Source organism: Lotus japonicus, chromosome 2 (genome assembly GCF_012489685.1).
Source record: "Lotus japonicus ecotype B-129 chromosome 2, LjGifu_v1.2".
NCBI classification, from domain to species: domain Eukaryota; kingdom Viridiplantae; phylum Streptophyta; class Magnoliopsida; order Fabales; family Fabaceae; genus Lotus; species Lotus japonicus.
Window position 1 is genome coordinate 91,867,549 of NC_080042.1, and position 21,356 is coordinate 91,888,904.

General features: G+C 34.3%; 4 protein-coding genes across 5 annotated transcripts; all 4 read left to right on the forward strand.

Moving 5' to 3' along the window:
- The first annotated feature begins 7,359 nt into the window (after positions 1-7,359).
- On the forward strand, positions 7,360-8,597 carry LOC130741034 (ethylene-responsive transcription factor 5-like). The gene has a single exon (XM_057593802.1). The coding sequence runs from the start codon at positions 7,553-7,555 to the stop codon at positions 8,426-8,428; it is 876 nt and encodes a 291-aa protein (XP_057449785.1). The 5' UTR covers positions 7,360-7,552; the 3' UTR covers positions 8,429-8,597.
- A 2,819-nt stretch (positions 8,598-11,416) lies between these two features.
- On the forward strand, positions 11,417-14,981 carry LOC130741031 (nudix hydrolase 8-like). 2 transcript variants are annotated; one of them, XM_057593799.1, is made up of 10 exons: positions 11,417-12,017; positions 12,094-12,353; positions 12,556-12,621; positions 13,060-13,197; positions 13,335-13,412; positions 13,551-13,601; positions 13,729-13,763; positions 13,875-13,983; positions 14,194-14,335; positions 14,843-14,981. In XM_057593799.1, exons 1-10 carry the CDS (start codon positions 11,888-11,890, stop codon positions 14,893-14,895), a joined length of 1,062 nt encoding a protein of 353 aa, XP_057449782.1. In that variant the 5' UTR covers positions 11,417-11,887; the 3' UTR covers positions 14,896-14,981. The 2 variants fall into 2 exon arrangements, with proteins under 2 accessions (XP_057449782.1, XP_057449781.1); XM_057593798.1 differs by lacking the exon at positions 14,843-14,981 and having other exon boundaries at positions 11,423-12,017; positions 14,194-14,416.
- Positions 14,945-17,865, forward strand: LOC130741036 (deSI-like protein At4g17486). The gene is made up of 4 exons (XM_057593804.1): positions 14,945-15,098; positions 16,206-16,493; positions 16,777-16,857; positions 17,316-17,865. Exons 1-4 carry the CDS (start codon positions 14,945-14,947, stop codon positions 17,459-17,461), a joined length of 669 nt encoding a protein of 222 aa, XP_057449787.1. The 3' UTR covers positions 17,462-17,865.
- A 1,483-nt stretch (positions 17,866-19,348) lies between these two features.
- On the forward strand, positions 19,349-20,649 carry LOC130741035 (uncharacterized). The gene is made up of 2 exons (XM_057593803.1): positions 19,349-20,079; positions 20,382-20,649. Exons 1-2 carry the CDS (start codon positions 19,491-19,493, stop codon positions 20,495-20,497), a joined length of 705 nt encoding a protein of 234 aa, XP_057449786.1. The 5' UTR covers positions 19,349-19,490; the 3' UTR covers positions 20,498-20,649.
- Positions 20,650-21,356: the final 707 nt, after the last annotated feature.

A 21,356-nucleotide genomic window follows, 5' to 3' on the forward strand; every position in this document is an offset into this window, starting at 1 on the left:
ATTGTAATTGAGAGGAAAAACAGAGTGAAGAAAACAAAAATGAGCAAAAAGAAAGTAGGGAAATTAGTTTTATAACTTATTTCCTCTTGTAACTATATCTATGCATCTTTAAAAGGATTATGATAATTTATGGCATGGTTTGTGAATTGTATTTAAGTTCTTTAGAAGAAATTTGTCGTGGGAGAAAATTGAGTTCCATGATTTTGCCCGTTTTGTCCAACTAATAGTAAAAAGGCGACCAACACTCGTTTAACACTTTTATTGGTCAAGAATTCATGAAAGCCTCACCAAATTGAAAGTAGAACTCATAATAAACACTCATGTTGGATTTGAGAAAAGCATATAATATTTTCTGCTAAATTTCATCTTCAACCTTTTCATGGTAGTTGAAGGCTTAATGGAGAATGCTAGGTACATTTTAGTCCTGGGTGTGTGCGTTTCTTGCTTCCTGGAAGGCGTTGGGAATATCTTGATTGGCTATACCTCTGCATGAGATGGAACTGATGTGGAGACTTCGGGGAAGAGCTTGGTTGAGATTGTGGTCCCTCCCTTACCTCTGTTTTCGTTGAGAAATTCAAATGCAAGTTCAAGTTCTTCTGCAAGTTCGATTTTCCAGTAATGGAAAATCTTCACATCTGGATGTGTCGTAAGTATTTCAGAAATTGGAGTGTCACTTGCATACAAGTTGCATACCAGTTGCATAAGGTGAAATCCTTCCTCCCTATTAATATCACTACATTTTATTGTGAAAAAATCATCTGAGTTTTAGAAAACAAGAAAAAACCATGGATTTTAGTGAAAAGTTAAACTTGATTGCGAAAAAAACTTAAATCAAAACGTATTTCTTCTATGCGGGTAGTTTAATGACCTCAACCTTCTTCTTACCTTTACGGGTTTATCCCTTCCTTAAGAAAGGAAGAATCAAATTAATCCTTGGTTACGCCTTCCTGTATGTTTACCTAGGATTGTTTGGCATGTTAATTGGTTGGAGCTGGATTTTTATATCCAGGCCAACCAAACTAAGATGGTGGGTGACCAATTCTATGATTTTTAGGTATTTTTTAAGACCTACTTCTTGCTTATTTCACTCTGGATTTCAATATTTTTTTGATAAATTGGTGGATTATGATTATAGAGAACATAGTTGGAAATTTGGAAAAATATTCACAACTGGAGTTGTTATGTTCTTTACACTTGTAGCCTTCTCCTTCGTGCATTTCTTCCCCATCACCTCAAAATCAATACTCATATTGGATTTGAGAAAAGCATATCATCTTTTCTGCTTAATTTCATCTTCAACTTTTTCATGGTGGTTGAAGACTTAATGAAGAATGTTGGATAGATTTTAGGCTTGGGTGTGGGTGTGTTTCATGCATCCTGGAAGGCGTTTGGAATATCTTGATTGGTTATACAATGGTATTTTTATTGTGTAAGATTATTTGTTTCAATAATTTTTTTAAAAATTAATTTTTTATTGATGTTTCTCTTCTTCTGCATGAGATGGAACTGATGTGGTGACTTCGGGGAAGAGCTCGGTTGAGATTGTGGTCCCTCCCCTTCCTCTGTTTCCGTTGAGAAATTCAAAATGCAAGTCCAAGTTCTTCTACAAGTTCGATTTTCCAGTAATTGAAAATCTTCCACATCTGGATTTGACGTAAGTATTTCAGAAATTGGAGTGTCACTTGCATACAAGTTGCATACCAGTTGCATAAGGTAAAATCTCTCCTCCCTATTAATATCACTGCATTTCATTGTGAAAAAATCATCTAAGTTTTAAAAAACAAGAAAAAACCATGGATTTTAGTGAGAAGTTCAACGTGATTGCGAAAAAAACTCATATCAAAACCTAGTTCTTCTATGCGGGGGTGGTTTAATGGTCTCAGTCGTCCTCATACCTTTACATATTGCTCCCTACCTTAAGAAAGGCACAATCAAATTGATCATTGGTTATGCCTTCCTATATGTTTACTTAGGATTGTTTTGTATGTTAATTGATTGGAGCTGGATTCTTATTTCCAGGCCAACCAAATTTAGAGGGTGGGTGACCAATTATAGGGTTCTTAGGTACTTTTTAAGACCTCGTCGGCTGAGATTCGAATTGAGCTTACAAACAGAAAAAACACGAGGGATAGAGGCTATGGAAGAGCCAGGTCCTAAAGGTAAAGGTAATGCTGAGATTGTGGAGGGTTCACCACCACGTCCCTTGCCACGACATGACCCACTACCATGTCATGGCCCACCGCCACGTGTACTACCACGTCATAACCCACGTAAACCTGATAAGCTCAAACTAGGAGAGAAACCACGTGGGAGAGGGGTTTTGGGAAGAGTGAAATCAGCCTTTGTCAGGAGTGTCAAACACTGGACCAGTAGGTGCTATTCACGGATGTGAGGTCTTGGCAAGAGTGAAGTCAGCGAATGGGTGGCATGGGCTTATGTTTTCATCCTTATTAGTTGATACACTTCTATTTGGGCTTATGTTCATTGGGTCAAGCTATTTCTATTACTCTTAAGTTCAATTTATTATTTGACAAAAAAAGGTTCAGTTTATTATTCTAGTTAATATTTCTTTTAGCACATCTTCTAGAACCTATGGTTTTACTATATATTGTAATGTCTTGCTGATGAATGAATTGAAGTATTTTATCTTAGTTCTTTCCACATGCTTGTACAAGTACACAATAGTTTCATTAGCTTGAGACAAACATCATGAAAGCAAAATAAGTTCAATGCTACGCACTTAATCCGAATCCATTTGCTTTTGATAGAATACAAACCCTTATGATCTTAGATCTTTATGTGAACACATAGATTTTTATTATTTAGCGATGAGTTTAAGTCAACTATTAGAAAATTTGATCCGGGCATACCAAGAGTGGCCTACTTCATTATCAAGTACAAAAAGGAAGTGTTCTTTTTTGTTGTCTTAACGTCTTATTGTATTTAAGTTCTTTAGAAACAAGTTGTTGTGGGACAAAATTGAGTTCCATGAAAATTGGCTTAAAATTATATGACATTTTTTAGTTTAGGGGTTTGATTGCAACATTAAGAAAATACAAGGATTAAAGTTGAGTCTGCAATTGACAGTAAGAGAATTAAAATCACCAAAAAACTAAAAGTACATGGACACTAAAATTATACCAGGATTAAAATCACCCAAAAGTAACATTAAAATTAAAGGAATAAACATTATAAGGGGTTGTCTAAATGACCCATGGTGAAATTTGGGTTAAATAACCCATTATTTAGGTGGACCAATCACATTTAAGATAAATTGATTTAATTTTTTATATTTTATTTTTTAATTTATTTAGGATTAAATATGTTTTTGGTCCCTAACTTGTACAAATAAATCTAAAATGGTACTTGAAAAAAAAAACCACAAAGGTTTTAGTCTTTTAAATTATTTTTCAGATCTATTTCGGTCCCTCCAAAATTTATTCCATTAAATTTAGTCCTTCCCCCTCATAATTATATCAAAACCTAAAAATTTATATCTCATCCAAAAACTCAAAGAACTCAGTCATGGAATTCTCAGCTCACTTGGTTTTATATATGTTGTTGTATTCTAAAAATTGAAATATAGAATAATGAATTTGGCAAATGATTTTAATGTTTTGTGAATTCATTTGCTTGCAAATTATTAAGTGGATTACATGAATGGGAACAACACAGACGAGGTCGTGGGCACCGAAAACGTATCTCTAGTACTCTTAAGAGCAACTCACAAGGACGTATTGGTGTAATCCATATGAAAACACAAGGATGACCTGGGTAGGATATAAAATCATAGTTGCTGTGTTTCTTAATCTTTTCCTTTATTGGGATGAATTTATGAGTTTCATATGAATTTTTGGGTTTTGGAATGGTTACAAAGGAAGAAGACTAAATTTGATGGAAGAAATTTTGGAGGGACCAAAATTGTTACGTATGCTTTATGACATAAGGGCCATTTTAGATTAAATAAAAATTTTGAAGGACTAAAACTTTTGTGTTTTTTTTTCATGTACCATTTTAGATTTATTTGTATAAGTTAGGGACCAAAAACACATTTAACCTAAATAAATTAATAAATATAATATAAAAAATTCAACCAATTTATCTTAAATGTGATTGGTCCACCTAAGCTATGAGTTATTTAACCCAAATTTCATCATGAGTCATTTAGACAATCCCACATTATAAAAGTATACTTGTGACCTTAAGTTCCCCTTTATAACTGATGTTACCTTATCTTGGATTGCCCTAAACCATCAAGGAAAAAGTATTACTTCATTACCTTGATTTTGTTTGCAACATTTAATTAAGATTACTGTAAAAATGTGTGATTATATATGACATATAGCTTTAGCTAATTTGTTCTGATTAAATTTATACATTAATTACAGTTAGCCAAAATGTGATTCTGTCTCAGTTGTAATTGAGAGGAAAAACAGAGTGAAGGAAACAAAAATGAGCAAAAAGAAAGTAGGGAAATTAGTTTTATAATTTCTTTCCTCTTGTAAGTTGTAACTATATCTATGCATCTTTAAAATGATTATGATAATTTATGGCAAAGAGAGCTCAACCTGAAGAGCTTTGAAGCTGACTGACCAATGATCAAACAAAGCGGAGCATTTGACTTTGACTTGAAAATTAGTAAGGTATATATACCTACACGTGCGCATATATAGTCTCTGTTCAACGCAGTGGAATTAGAATTAGCACTTTACCGTTGAAAGTTAAACAAAAAAATCAAAACAAAGAAACCCCCACGTGCATTTTATGGGATGGTCAATGGTGCATGCATGGGACCTTTCTCCTTTCCATTCTACAATCCTCACATTTCACAAAATATATATGCTTCTAATTTTTCTACCAACCAAAGCGATTATTATTTATTACCAACATCGTTGACGTTCATAATAGAATGATGAAGAGTTTAGCATCTTTCTTCTCTAACAACTTTCCAATTTGTTGATTAGTCACATAACTTATATAAAATTCTTGGGGGAGCATGTTAAAATTTGACCATGTTTTTACTTAGTAATGTTTTTTCTATATGTATCTCACATCGTGTAGACATGAGACTAATTTAGCGTTCCATGTTAGCGCACTAAGAACATCTCCAATGCTAGTTCTTAGTTCTTAATTTTTAGAACTATTCATGTGGGCACGTACTGCCACATGTGCTTAAGCAACTCTTTGCAGATTTTGCTCCAACCATGAGTTCTTAGTTCTTATCATTATTCACCCGGTCTCACAATACCACTGTATTAATATTTTTTATTTTCATATAATTTTGATTTAAATTTAAAAGCTAATTCAATACTTAAATTAAATGAATGAGAGAGAAAAAATAAAATTTTTATGCTGAGAACTCAAAAAGTAAAACTTCTTATATAAGAACCTAGTTCTTATTTTTAAGAAGTAAGAACTCAACGTCATCCCCTCTAGTGGTTAAAAACTCAGTTCTTAGTTCTTAACTCAAAAATAAGAACTAAGAACATTGCATTGGTGATGCTCTAAGAGATAACTAGGGGTTTAGCAATGAGTCTTTTGCTTCATTCACAAAAGTTGGGAATCAAACTCCCAACTACTTATTTAAAGAACGAATGTTGAACAATAACGTCGCCACTTGGTTAGTTAGTATATATTTATATAATGATTATTATATGTTAATTTAATTTGAAAAAATCATTTTAATGTAATTCACATTCAATTAAGGGATAATCCTCTAATTGGTCCCTGTGGTTGTGTGACCGTCTGAAATTAGTCCCTCCCGTAAAATCTAAGTCCTCGCGTTTGAAAAGTGTGTGGAAATTAGTCCCTCCGGCGAGGACCTGCTACACACACTTTTTCAAACGCGAGGACTTAGATTTTACGGGAGAGACTAATTTCAGACGGCCACACAACCACAGGGACCAATTAGAGGATTAACCCTTCAATTAATATATCCTTTCAGTTTTGTGCTTCTATGTTTTAAAAAAATCTGCTTTTAATTTTTCTCTCATATCTTCAATTCGCTTATCTTCAATGTGACTGAATGATGAGTTATTTAACCCAAACTTTCTCATTGGTCATTTAGACAACCTTTAGTATTCATTTATATATAATCATATGTGGGAATGAATACATTTGCACGTTATTTGAGTTTCAGGAGCTTTCTAAGTTGACTGAAATGTAACAGTTTTTTTTTCAATAATATATAATACATTTTATGATAATATTATGTGTGTGTGTTTTCATGATAATATTAATTGTTTATCGAATACACAATGAAAAACATTTTTTTTGTCAGGCAATATATTTTCATTTAAACATAGGTGGGTTTTGGGCTGACTGTGTGGCTGTTTACGGAAGACATGGATCGAGCCCATGTATTTTCTTATAGATATTAGTAGACCCCACGGCTTCAATGCAATCATCATCTTCAGTCTCATTCTTGCATGCAACAGTTTCTTTCCTTTCACTATTTAGTATTTACACACCGATAACTGCTGTGTGAGAGGCGGGAGGTGATCCAAGCTCCTTATATTTCATAAGAAAACAAAAAATTAGGGGATAGCAACAACTAACTATTTAATATTTTAATGGTATATGCTATAATATACTCTTAAAATTCGCATATATGAAATTAATTTCAGGGTCCAGCAGCTCTCGCGATCATTATGATGCATGTTGATGTTGTTGTTACTGACCCTTATTCAGGTTTATGAGTTTACTTTTCAAGAACGTAGACTTGGTTTTAAGTTCACCTTATCTTTTGTTAGGAGTGGAATTCCAAACCTGCAGATGAAGATGCGCTTATCCTATTAATAAACAATGGATTAGTTGAAAACAATCAAATCGTCCTGAATAAAATATGACTGATAAAACACTTTATATATACACCCACGTACCCGTGACTCATTCAAAAGCTTTCGCCAGTATTATGCCTAGTTATCTGAAATTGATACATTTTGTAAACGGAGTCTATACGGCTTAACCTTATGTCTAAGTTCCGATGATGAAAATGTGACATTTTAAAAGATGAGGACCAAAATCAAATAACATTCATTTTATTGGGCAAAAATATATTCAAACCTTATTTTTCTCTACGATATAGTAAAAGATTAATTATTTTAATTACTTTTATTTGTCTACGTCTTTTCACTTTTTGATTTACTTGTTCAAATTGCTGCTCTAGTGGATGTGGGTGGGGGTCTAAACGTAAAAAAAGTAGAAGTAGGGTTGACTGTTGAGTTTTGGTAAGTTGAACCGGGACGCTGATGCAAGGTTGCTTCAGTGTTCCACATCATAGAATATCATTTCTCCACAAACAAAGAGATAAGAAAGAATTATTGAGACGACGAACCTTCCTCCTCCTTGCTTCAATCAATCATTCACCTTCGTTGAAAGTTGAAACCCTCCTCTCTATCATTCTATTCTATATATCTACCATTTTTCCACTCTCCAATTCACTCAATCTCAATCTCAATCTCAATCTCAATCTCAATCCTCTTCTAAACAATTTCAATCTTCTTCTTCTAAACAATCTCAATTTCAATCTTCTCATCATCATCTTTCTCAAATGGCCAACCCTGATGAAGTCTGTGCCCTTTACCGCATCAAACTGCACCTCCTCGGCGAACTCTCTCCCATCCCGATCCGCACCACCCACACCCACGACGACGACTTCGCCTTCCAGTTCGATCTACCAAACCCTAACTCATCCCAATCTCAATCTCAATCTCAATCTTTCACTTCCGATCCAATCTTCGAATTCGACTGCAAACCCATAATATTTGACATAGAAACCGAATCTCCTAAACCTATACCCGTCCACAAGAAGCAACCTGCACTCAGTCGACGAAAATCGCTCGAGATTTCTCTTCCCAAGAAAACAACCGAGTGGATCCAGTTCGGGGAAGTAGCACCAGAGCCTTCTGAAGCTTCAGCGAAGCCTGAGGTGGAGGTGGAGAAGAAGCACTACAGAGGAGTCCGTCAAAGACCGTGGGGCAAGTTCGCCGCCGAGATCCGGGACCCGAACAAGCGCGGATCTAGAGTTTGGCTCGGAACATTCGACACCGCCATCGAAGCCGCCAAAGCCTACGACCGAGCCGCGTTTACCTTTCGCGGCTCGAAGGCGGTTCTCAACTTCCCGCTTGAAGCCGGTGTCGTTGACCGGAAGCACAGTCGTGAGGAGGAGGCGGAGGAAGCGGTGAAGAGGCAAAAGACGGTGGAATCGGAGATTATTAACCGTATAAGGGATACTCTGTTAACGCCACCGTCTAGCTCCGGTGATGTGAAGGGTTTATTCACGGTGGAATCGGATATTAATAGGATAAAGGAAACGCCGTTAACGCCGTCTAGCTGGACTGGGTTCTGGGACAATTTCACGGTGGCGCCTTTGTCGCCGTTATCTCCCCACCCAGCTTTGGGATTTCCGCAGCTAATGGTTGTGTGAAATTGCAAATTGTAATTTTGTTTATCAAATTAAATTGCAAATTGCAATTTAATTTTGTTTATCAAATTAAATTAGTTTGTTTATTTTTCTCTATCTTTGACTCTTTGCTCTTCATGAGGATCCTGTTAATTAATTGTAAAATAAAAGTTGACAATGTCAAATTTCAGCATCTTACTTACCATGAATTTTTGTATATGTCTGTAGTCTGTATTATACTCTTGTGAGGGCAAAGTTTATTGGCGTCGAATACCAGAAAATGAAAGTGATGTGTCCCCCCTTCAATTATTGTTGACACTTATTGCGCTCCACATGATTCCTTGGTCAGCAATTTTCTTATCCTTACTCAAAATTCAAACCTGACCCATAATTTTAATATACTTAATTATTTATGCATTTGTCGGATGTAAATGTTACAGGAACATTATCATCAATGTTTTTGTTTTATTCATAACTTATTTAATCATAAAAAATATTTAATTATTAAACTCTTAAGTTTGGCGTATTCTACTCCAATTCTATCTCACATAGAATGTATAGGATACCAATATACTAAATCCACATTTGATATAATACTAACAAATTTAAAGGGTAAAGATTTAATAGAATGACAATGATAACCCAATCCCTTCCTATGTACATTTGTACCTACTAAATTAGGTGTGTTGTTCCTAAAAACTCTAATTCTTAACTTGAATATTAGACTGTCATTTGCAAATATTGACACAATGCACATCACCTGATAATTGAAAAAAGAAGAAGAAGAAGAAGAGGAGCGACATTTGAATACTGGTCGGGACAACATATATAACAAAATTCCTAGTTATCATCATGTCAAAAAATTGTAAAACAAACACTTAGAATACTATTTAGAGATTAAAATTTTATCCAAAATTGACAGATGTCCATGGAAATTTTCATGCAACACTAATCAAATAAATTCGGATTTGAGTCTAGCTGACTGCTCAATCTCATACCCGCAACTATAGAAAGAATAAACATGAATCAAGAGAGAAATGCATTCTATTTATGAAAGTATGATTAATTGGTCTGAATATATATAAATAAGCATAAAAGTTTATCTGTCTAAAATTTATTTTTTAGACATGCATATTACCACTTTACTCATGCTACCTTGATACTACTTTTACCATTCCTGATCTAAATTCATATATTTTTGGTAGATGAAAAAATTGGGTGTAAAAAGTAAAAAAAATTCATGAACCAAAGTCAAAGTATATTAAACTAAATTACCCAGTTCAATAAATTACGGTAGTTGTTGTAACATCTGACTGCCACAGTGTTAACTGCGTCGACGTTTGGTGAGATTTTACGACTTAAGGCAAAATAAAGAATACAGTTGCATATGATGTGTCTGGTCTCTGGTTCTCCACCACCACCACCCTGTTATTCAAAATTAGCTACCCCTTGTTTGTCAAAGTCATATAGCTCCCATTAAAAATTCTTGGCTAATTCTTCTTTGTTTACAAGTAATTTTTTAAAGACATCGTTACCTTTAAATAATACAACTGAAATGGACAGGACATGTGTGATAAATCAATAACCTGATTCAGTGGATCCTCAATGCTATTTCATCAATTTTTCGCCAAAATAAACATTTATTTCAGAATGAATTGAAGCTATTTTATATAAGGATATAAATGTATAGTATTTATATTGAATAAAATATTTATGACATGTTTACATTCTTTATTTAACATTTTTATTATAAGTAAATTTTCATGTGTGTTAGTTTTACAAATGAAAATCAAATCCGAACTATTTAAAAATTGTATATAAATGAAGCTCCCCTTTTAAATCAAATAACAAAATGTAGTTTTAATTCTTCACTTTGAGCAAGCACTGACATTTTCAAAGTATATATTCTAATGTTATGACATCTGTTGGACTTTGACTTTATTTGAGTTTACCCATGTGGATATCAGTGATTCTAGACAAAAATTTAATGCTGTCTGGATTTTTTATTTTTTATTTTTATTAACAATGTTGTCTAGCTGTTTGGGGTTCTTCAACTTGTTTGGGCTCTTGAACCGTACGTGGGCCTTTTGCAAGTCGTTGTTTTCATTCATATTTTGGGCTTAGTATTATAAGTGGTATGGTTGCCTCTTTTTCTTTAGAGTCATTAATTATTCACACTCAACTTTTCCTTCAATTTCAATTTCACTTACTTTTATTTCATATGTGTCTACTTTTATATCACAACACATCATATATCTCTTATTTCTCTCTCATTTATTTCTACAATCACTTGGTGTAGTTTGTTTTAGAGTGTTAACAAAGCATTAACCTTTTTTCTTAGGGGCAAAGCAACCATCCCCTGGTTAAGTTATATACGACATATAACATGTATATAATTATTTAAAAACTTTGTTCTTAAATAAGAGAGCGAAAGGGAGTGGTTTTCTTGCCAAATTAGGTCATATATATATAAGCAGGACAAAGTGTTTAATATAGTGAGCATGTGCCCTCCTCTGGTTTCCATTCTTAGGAATGATGTTCTATGGGCTTTTGTGTTTTTGGCTTCTGCCATCTGCCCACAATGTTATAAAAAAAAGAGTGAATTTTTTTATATGGTTAAATATATACATAATTGTCTGAGTTCCACTAGCCATAACTTATTCAAAATAAATAACAAAATAGAGAAAAAATGGATGTATTAGTTGATGTAATTAAAAAAAAAACAAGTTAAAGAGGACACATGCACTCACACATTTATGTTCGTGTTAGTTGTGATTGTGAGGCAAACATTTCATGAAAATGGATATATGTTAGGTCGTACATAGAAAGGACATAGGTTGGGCAACATATTCCTGCCAAAAAGAAGTGACTTCTCTGTCATCATTTGTATCTTTCATATGCAAGTATACTTCAACTCATGGATGATGAGTCACTAGCCTCACCTCACTTTGTTTTCTCCATATATATTGTTATTCAATATACAAATTTTATATTAGTGTTTTTTTTTTCACAATCATATATCACCCATTACCAAAGCACCGGACACCGACTGCCTACATTTCTATTTTGAAATGATCATTTATCTGCTGGATTTTTATATCAGACCTCAAGCACGTTTCACAAAGAAAACTATTTAATGTGTTTGTGTTTATCTTCAAATCACGCACATAAGAATTTAGTGAATACTTTGCGTGGCGTGTTCCACTGTGAGATTATACTGAACTGATCAATTAGCTTAATTGCCTTTATTGGTGCCCCATTGGATTATCAAATTTCTTAATTCAATGAATAAATTAGTAATACCTTATTGTTTACTCTGAAGGACGATTAATCACATTTGTTATGAACATGAAGCTTCGAAGACTCTACATTAACATTCTTGTTATTCTAGTGTGTTGGTGAAGATTCTCTAGTATATATAACACTCAACCACAAGTATATCAAATTTGCATTCAAATCGTGTTTTTGTATTATCTGATATCGATGGAGCTGAAATCCTTGTCTTCCAATTCTGTGTTCACTTCTGGGATTATCCACGTGGGAAGAATATATTCCTCTGTGTCCTCAAATTTCAGGGGCGTTAGATTCTCTAGACATTCCAAATGTTTCAGTGGTAACAACATAGATAAAGCTTTGTAAGTTTTGTTAACATGGTTGGTTAGGCTCAACTTCAATATTTGATATTTCAGGGTTATCTCTAAGGAATTGTTTGGGCGATAAAGCTGTTATCAGTTCAGTTGGTCCAGATAAACTTGCCGCAGAAACGAGCTTCCATCACATTAATGGCATAAATGGCTCAGCTTCAGGCCTGTATTCCCAAAATCTGAGAGTACTTGATGCATTTGAAGATGTGTATGAAGGGGTTGTCATTGACTCAGATCGGTTGCCAAACAACCCCTCTACCTTTGCACCTATTTTGCGTTTTTCTGTCTCTCATTGGAAAAAGATGGTAAACTCTCTAGTCCTACAATTATGTACAGTTCTATTAGAGAGCTCCTAATTCTAGGGTGTAACTTCTTGAGAAATCAGGAGATATGACTAGAAGAGTATTTTCCATTCAAATTTATTTGTTACTGCATCTTATGCCTCATGAAAGCTTCATCTTTCTGAATGAAAACTTCAAATAGAAAGGTACTGTCTCATGATTGCAGGGAAAGAAGGGGATTTGGCTTAAGTTGCTGTTAGAACAGTCTCACCTTGTTCCAATAGCTGTAAAGGTAATCAAACTTCTTCAATGCTTAGCTTAAGGAAATGATGACTATAGAAATAACTCTGGTACTATCGTAGAATTTATGTTAGATCTAACTCTACGGCAAAAACTAACTCTAGGGCACTATCTTCAAATTCAGGTTAGATTTAACTCTATTTCAAAAGTTACTTTACTTCCAGGATATTATGTTAGAATTCGGGTTAGACCTAATCATATTCCAAAAGCAAGCTTTAGGGTATTATTGTCTTTGAATTTGAGTTAAACTCTATTTCAAGAGCTAGCTCTGAGGTACTGTCTTAGAATTCGGGTTAGACCTAACTCTACTCTAAAAATCAGCTATGGGTGAGGATTGTATAAGAACTTATTTAGTCATATCTCTTCTCAGTAATTTTTTGGTAATTGAAGTGTTGTTTAACCTATGACTACTAGCTGATCTTGGTCTCAGGAAGGCTTTCAGTACCACCATGCGGAGCCAGGATATGTGATGTTAACATACTGGATTCCTCAAGGACCTTGCTTGCTTCCCGTCAATGCTTCTCATCAAGTAGGAGTTGGGGGATTTGTAATCAATGACAGCAATGAGGTGTGATTACTTCTATTACTATCATTCAAGCTACTAAATTGTATTTGTTTCTTCTATATGATCTCAAACAGTTATTACTAATTTAATTCATGCAAGCACTAATGTAAATAAAATTACATATTGAAAATTTGTGAAAGGTGCTTGTAGTGCAAGAGAAACACTATCCTCCTACACTTCATGGTATTTGGAAGATACCGACTGGGTTCATTCTTCAGGTATTAAATTTAGCAGCTTAACCTAATTTTCTTAACTTCTCTAAAATCATAACAAAGATGGTGTTGATTTTTCTTTCATTTACATTCATTTTTTTTTTCCAATTTAAATTCCTTACCACTAGTCTGAATTATTGTCAGTCAGAGGAGATATATACAGGAGCCATAAGAGAAGTGAAGGAAGAAACTGGGGTAAGAATATGAGATTCTCATTCCTGTGGTGTTACCTGATACTGATCTTTTTCATGAAGTTGTAAAATTTAGTTACATTCCATAAAGTCAGGGCTTTCTTTAATATGCTTATTGCATTGTGTTGCAGATTGATACAGAGTTTATTGAAGTCATAGCATTCAGGTAACAGCATAACTCTAACTCATAATATTTTAATTCCATTGCTGCTGCAATTCTGATGTGATTTTCTTAGCCATCATCAAGAGATTAAATGGATTTCATCATGAACCCCAGGCATGCACATAATGTGGCATTTGGAAAGTCAGATTTATTCTTCATCTGCATGCTAAGATCCCTGTCATCAGAGATCATTGTTGATGATCTTGAAATTAAAGCTGCCAAGGTTAGACAATCTTGAAATTCATTCTTTGGATACAAGTTAAATCCAAAGTGAAAGTATTTTTACTTTAATCCATGAAAAAAGTTTTGTTCACTTTTTGCTGGATTGGATATGGGACCATGATTAGCTGATTCCAGTATCAACCAAGTTTTTTTTTGGTTTCTCTTGATTACTTTCTGGATTTTGAATAATCTTTGTGATGTCATAATGCAGTGGATGCCCCTAGATGAGTTTGTAGAGCAGCATTTTATCCAAGAAGATTCCATGTTCAAGAAGATCATGGATATCAGCATTGCTTGTCTGGAGAAGCGTTATTGTGGCATGTGTGCTCATCAGATGGTTTCCAAGTTTGATGGCAAGTCATCTTCCCTGTACTATAATGTCATTGACTTGAAAGACATCAACTGTAATGGCAGTTAAGGGCTAAATTTGGATATTCGCCGCACCGTACAACAAACAATCGATGTTAAGATACACTTGAAGAAAAGTAAATGAACTCTTATGAATTAGAATGAAAGTTCGTTCCGACTACAATTGACTATGAAACTAAGAAGTTTTTTTTGGATAATTTTTTATTTTCTTTTTAAGAAAAAAACTATTTTTTTTTTCTTTTTGCATTTGTAATAATAAATCTTATTCATCGTATTATAAAATAAAATAAAAATAAAATAAAAATTGGATAGTCCCGTTTTGTCAAGTGACGACAGTAAACAGATATATAGTTAGCTTCGCTGGTAAACAACAATGGCGGTGAGCGAAGGCACCACCCATTGATAACCACTCTTACGACTTACGAGAGAGACACTTCAAATCAAACCCTGCTCCTTACTTTCTCTCAATTCCTCTTCTTCTACCTACCTAGGGTTTAGGGCTTGGCTTCTTCATTTCTTTCTGCAACCAATACCAATGCGATGAGTTCTTGATTCACAATTCGAGAGAAACTGAAAAACCTTCCACGCCCACAATGCGGTGGTTGCCGCTGAGCACAGTGTCAAGCACGGAAAGGGACAGTGAGGAAGAGAATCCTGCTATGGTGTATCTCAATGTATATGATCTTACTACCATCAACAACTATCTTTACTGCTTTGGCCTTGGAGCCTTTCATTCCGGTATTCAAGGTTCGTTCATTACCTTTCATTTCTCTATTCAAAAGTTGTAACCTTTTTAATTTTGAAATGTTATATTTTGTTGTTTCTGATTATTGTTTGTGGTGTGAGATATTGTGTTGTATCAAGAAAATTGATAGGGTTGAACATGGTTGCATCTTTCTACAGGGTTAAGTTAGCTTCTAGTTTTCCATTACTGAAAGATGTGGTCTACTTGATAATTGTAAACAAGAATTGTTGTGACTTGTGACTTGTCTTCATCATTTTTTCTGTCACAAAAAACATGATGTAGTATATGGTATAATTGAAGTTGCTTTCTGTATTGTAAGCAGCCCCTTTAGATTGGATCCTTGATTACTGGAAACAATAGAATAAAAATGGGTGATTCGAAACATTGTTGCTATAGTTTAAAACTATAAATGAAGTTGCTTTCAGCATTGTACAAGCAGCCAACGAAGTCCCTTTAGTTTGACTTCCTTTCTTAATAGCTAGCTCAATGGATTATTGTGAATTTGTCCTCATATTCTCTCCTTGTCATGCTGTCATCTCTCCCTCTTTTCTTGTTTGCGCTTCTTTCTCGAATGTCCCTCAATGCTAAATTTATGATTCATGAGATATTTTGTTATGCTTTATAATTTGCCTATTTTTTGAAATGATATCTTCATAAGGACCTTCAACATCATATTTATGAGAGCAATAAATATTTTGACAATCAAGTTTCACCAAGTATGGATGTATATGATGTCATCGATCATGTTGACATACTAAAGGCTAAACACATGCATGTATATAGGTGTTGCAGGTTTAGCAGATTTATAGTTCTGTTAGTTTAGTAGAGGACAAGACCAAATGACTTGCACCTTCCTTACTTTTTGCTTTCTGTCCGTGTTCTATTTTCACAGTTATCTAGAGGCTAGTAACGATTGTTCAGCACTATAAATTGCCCTCTGGCTGAAGTGACTAGATTTTGTTACAAGTTCTATTTTTAACATAGTGACTGAACTAGATAGATCTATGTACTATCTCCTCTGAACAACTTATTGACAAGGTGCTGGATGTATTTTTATGCTATTTAGTAACATCTTGCAATAACTTATGGCTTATTGTTTTCATGAACAGTGTATGGTGTAGAATATGGCTTTGGAGCGCATGAATACCCAAGTAGTGGTGTGTTTGAGGTGGAACCTAGAAGCTGTCCTGGCTTCATCTTTAGACAATCAATCTTGTTGGGTAGCACTGATCTGTCTGTCTCAGAATTCCATTCTTTCATGGAGCACCTCTCTGCAAAATATCATGGAGACACTTATCATCTAATTGCCAAAAACTGCAACCATTTTACGGATGAAGTTTGCCAACAACTAACAGGAAATCCTATCCCTGGATGGGTAAATCGGCTGGCACGTGTGGGTGAGAATCTTACTGATAACTTATTCTTGTTGCATAAGTCATAATTTGATTTTTTTTAATGCTTATGTGCATCAGTATGCTGCCATCCATTCTGCTCTAGTTTTTGTTTTAATAAGATGCAGCCTTGCTTGCACCAAACATGAATTTCAAAGTACTATGTAAATGGATTGTGTTAATTTGAAGGGATTAGCAATATGCCTACAATTGGGCCTCATTTTGTGAATCTGGTGATTGCACATACTAGTTTTATTGTCATCTGATCATATGTGGTGTGACCTTTTAGGTTCTTTCTGCCATTGTCTTCTTCCAGAAAGCATGCAGCTTGCTGCAGTTAGACATGCCCCTGAGCAACTTGTATATGCTGGTAAGATACACTGACTAAAATATTAGCCAATTGATTCACAATCTTGTATGTTTCCTTTAAGATTGTTTTTATTGGCTATCCAAGAAAGAAAATGTCTCTCATGGATGGGCTCATAGAATATGATAAATCTATCGTGTTTTCTATATACAAAAACTCCCTTTGATTACATGCTAAGGAAAAAAGTTGAAGAAAAAATGCACTTCATTGTGAGACCAGAAGTAAAACAGGGTTTCATTTCTTTACTTATGAAAATACAGATAGGTACATATTTGACATTTTAAAGTACCTTGGTTAATTGTTGAACTGTTTGTTCTGAATTCTTGCAATATCTCAGAGATAGAAATCCTGTTGCTGCATTATTCATTGGAACTTAGAATAATCTAATCTTTCCCTCTATTCCCCCATCTTTGATATTAACAAAACTATGAGGGAAAGGAACTGAGTTTCTGTTATTGCAGATGATGACAGATCAGGATCTGATGGCTTTTCTCTGTCTATTGAGAGTGAAGAGGAGGATCCCAATCAGCATCTGCTAACTGCACCAAATGGTGATGTTGCATTTCTAAAGGAAAAACCAGTTAGGATGACACGGGAGCACCTATGATTTTTATGGGCTTATCTTCTGCTTGTACCCTATTTATGATCTTAGATTGGAGTGTAACAAGTTTCTCAGCTAAAATATATAAGCTCAAAATGCAAGCTTTGTAGATCAAAAAGCGATACTCTGTTGTATATGTCCTCCTGTACATGATGTTAAAATTGACTGAAGTGCGACCGGAAATGTTCAGGTATAAATCTGATTGAATCACTCCTTGCCAATCTGACGATGCTCCCCTTCTTGTAGCTACTACTAAGTGCCAACAATGTTCAAATCATGTACAAAATGACAAGTTCTTGTAAATATTCTGTTTGCACTTTTTCTGAAACTGAAATTGAATATTATGTTTTAATGTGGTCTTTAACACTGAGTTGAAGTGTCACGCAAAGTTAGATGCTCTAGTTTGTTTTTGTAGTGTATGTACTGACAACTTTTGTAATGATAAGCTCTTGATAATTAAGTAAGGCTATGTTTGACATGCCATTTCAGCTAGCTTATAGCTTATTTGACTAGCTTAAAACTTATTTGACTAGCTTAAAAGCTCTTCAAAAGTGTTTGGTGAAGGAGCTTATTTCAGTAGCTTATTTCAGTAGCTTAAAGCTTTAAGCTATAAGCTATCTCAGGTAGCTTATAGCTTAAAGCTTATAGCTTATTAAATTTATTCTCATTTTTATCCTTATTAATTTATTAAAATTCTACCATTACCCTTATATATTTATAAAAACACTAAACCTATTTTTCATCACACTTACGTATGCAGTTCCCGCCACACCGCTGCGCACCACAAGTATTAAAAATATTATATTAAGATGATAAATAACTTGAGTTAATAAAAATATTTAAAGTGATATTAATTTTAATATTAATATCATATAGATATTAATGTGAAAATAAAGTAATGTTAAATATAAAAATAATTATACAAGTATAAGTATGTCCTTTTATGTCATTTTACAATTTCAGCTTGTTTAACCACTAGTTTTTCCAAATATTTTTGTTTTAATCATGTAGCTTTTCAGCTTTCAGCTAGCTTATCAGCTTTCAGCTATCAGTTAGCTTATAAGCTTTCAGCTAGCTTTTCAGCTTTCAGCTAGCTTATTAGCTAAACATGCCAAACATAGCCTAAGTGTACATTTAGGACTTAAAGCTGATCCATGTTTGGATACGAGTTTATTGGAGTTTATCTACTAATAAATGCACTAAATAAACTTTAATTAGTGTGTTTGGTTTGCATCCAAGCGGGTAGAAAGAGTAACACTAATTAATTTAGCGAGATCTATATAAGTTTAGAACACTGGATTGGAAGAGGACTGGGCTGCTAGCCAAGTCAACAGGGTATCCAAGTCAACATTGGAGTCTAGGTACTTGGCATGACTAGTAAGGAGTTTGTCCTAGCCCCTCCTTTACAAAATTGTTTCTTTGTTTCCCCCACCCAAAGTCTACATAACCCAAAACTTAGTTGAAGACTCGAGCCTGCAAGAAATCTATTAGAAATTGGGAGGTCTATACTCAACCACAAAAGCTAGCTCAAGAGTTGAGGTTTGCACAACCCTTATAAACACTTGATTGCCTTATCTCTAGCCAATGTGGGACTTCTAACACACCCCCTCACGTCCAGGATTGAACAGACTGGAACGTGGGAACAACAACGGGTGGCCCAAATATGGGAGGTCTCCACACAACAAATGGATCTAGGATAGGCTCTGATACCATATTAGAAATTGGGAGACCTATACTCAACCACAAAAGCTAGCTCAAGAGTTGAGGTTTGCACAACCCTTATAAACACTTGATTGGCCTTATCTCTAGCCAATGTGGGACTTCTAACAAAATCCAAGTCTTTTTATATCTTTATGCAAAAGTGCTTGTGAAGCTTCTTCACAAATACTAGATTTACTTGTTTATTATTGACCTTGTCCTTGGTCTTGGTCGCCTTATCCACCACGCCTAAAATCAACACCTTAGGAAATAAAATTGCCTTATACATTTGGTAGCTCTTGTAGACTTGACCTTGCATTCTCTTCATTCCCAAGTCATGGCTGCACCCATCTTCCTTATCCTCTTCTGGGTTTTCACCTTCAGTTGCTCTGTTTTTGAGGTTACACATGCGAGCCCTGACATCCACTATCCGTTTCACATAAAAGGTAAACAACCCCAGCATGATTCTCATTTTGAGCTGCTTCAAGAAAACACCACCACCACTATCCACTTTCCATCTTATGGAGATTTGTTAGTGAATTCCATTTCCTATGACACCAAAAACATTTATCTTGCTGACCCAAAAAACTGTCCACACAGAGTCTTTATGAACCTCAACCTCACCCTCACACCGTTCCAATACTATTATGTTCTGAAAAACTACACATACCTCAATTGCTCCACCAAGCTTTCATCTCCTTTCATTGAGATTCCATGTTTAAGTGATTCAAGTTATCATGTTTACACGGTTGATCCTGCACTTCCTGTTCCGGGTTCATGTAAGGGAATCAAGACCGTTGCTATTCCTTTCAAGTATAGCCCTTATCTATCAGACAACAGTTTTGGTCTCAGATTAACATGGGACCTGCATGATTCTAGAGAAGAAGGAAACCAGACAAGAGATTCCCACATGACACATTATGCTGGTAATTAAACTGAACTCCATTTTTTTTTCTCTTGTTAGAAATTTGACTTGGACCCATTCAACATACGTATGCATTACATGAGGTGTATTGATATTACAAGCTGTTTAGATTATAATAGTAACTATCATTGAGAGGATCATCATCCATAAATTTGTTATGTGAAAAAGTGTTTTCTAATTGAGGATTATGAAATAATACTTTGATTTGGTCTTTAAACATTTATGAAGATAAGATGTTGTAAAAACAATAAAAGGGATTTTTTTGTGTGCAATTTTCTTAACAATGTTTCAATATGCGTGCAGTTGTAGGTGTCATCATCTGTGTTTTGGTGATGGTAACACTTGTAAGCATAAAGGTTCATGTGTCCAGGAGGGATTTCGATAAGAAAGAAAGACAGTTGTTGCTGGCAGATTTTTAGCACACAGTATTAGACTATTAGTTCACGTGAGACAATGTTGCAGGTGTATAACATTATGTGTATTTCAATTCAGGAATGTCATCCATATCACCATATGTATATTAGTACTTATTTCAAGCATCTTAAGTCAGGTCATATTCTCATATCACAAATTACATTTTTCCCCCTTATACCATAGCAATATCCTGAATTGCATAATAGATAAAAAATCAAATTAATATTAATTACTTCAATAATTATTTAGCTAATAATACTTATTGTTAATTGAAATAATTTCGTAGACCGTGTAATTTATCTTTTCGATGTAAAAAAAAATTCGTAAACCACTACTCATTTTTTTGCTAGGAAGAACATTGTACAATAACACAACCACTGGCATAAGAATTTAACAGAATTAGAGAAGCCTATATAAAAAAAACAGAATTAGAGAAAATTTATGGCCATTGTCTAAATACACTCATTTTTTTAAACAAAAATTTAAACTAATTTACACACGTACACTCAAAGGGGGTAGACCACTAAAAAGAGATAGAAAAAAAATAGAAATAAATGATAAGTATGATATACTCTAAAATAAGAGTATAAGAAAAAAAGTCATATACCAATTTAAAGTGTTAATTAGTTTCAACTCTCTGCCAGTTCCTTAGTTTTTTTTTTGTGTTTGGTTGTATTTTTCCGATGCATAAAAAAAGTGTGAATTAAAACAAAAGACTTTGGTCTATATTTAGCAGGGGTATCACTCTTCCTTTATAGTGTAACAGACTTTCAAGATGTATCATTTCAATTATCTCCAACAATTTTCATCTCAATTCTAAGGTGTACAGTTTTTTTCATATTGTCATTCACCAAAAATTCTTCA

Excerpts from the sequence above, each read along its gene's own strand:
- LOC130741034 (XM_057593802.1), top strand. The coding sequence starts at position 7,553 with ATGGCCAACCCTGATGAAGTCTGTGCCCTTTACCGCATCAAACTGCAC.
- LOC130741036 (XM_057593804.1), top strand. The coding sequence starts at position 14,945 with ATGCGGTGGTTGCCGCTGAGCACAGTGTCAAGCACGGAAAGGGACAGT. Across the intron at positions 15,099-16,205 it reads CTTTCATTCCGGTATTCAAG|TGTATGGTGTAGAATATGGC; the intron begins GTTCGTTCATTA and ends TTTCATGAACAG. Across the intron at positions 16,494-16,776 it reads AAATCGGCTGGCACGTGTGG|GTTCTTTCTGCCATTGTCTT; the intron begins GTGAGAATCTTA and ends GTGACCTTTTAG.
- LOC130741031 (XM_057593798.1), top strand. The coding sequence starts at position 11,888 with ATGGAGCTGAAATCCTTGTCTTCCAATTCTGTGTTCACTTCTGGGATT. Across the intron at positions 12,018-12,093 it reads ACATTCCAAATGTTTCAGTG|GGTTATCTCTAAGGAATTGT; the intron begins GTAACAACATAG and ends TTGATATTTCAG. Across the intron at positions 13,602-13,728 it reads AAGTGAAGGAAGAAACTGGG|ATTGATACAGAGTTTATTGA; the intron begins GTAAGAATATGA and ends ATTGTGTTGCAG.
- LOC130741035 (XM_057593803.1), top strand. The coding sequence starts at position 19,491 with ATGGCTGCACCCATCTTCCTTATCCTCTTCTGGGTTTTCACCTTCAGT. Across the intron at positions 20,080-20,381 it reads CCACATGACACATTATGCTG|TTGTAGGTGTCATCATCTGT; the intron begins GTAATTAAACTG and ends ATATGCGTGCAG.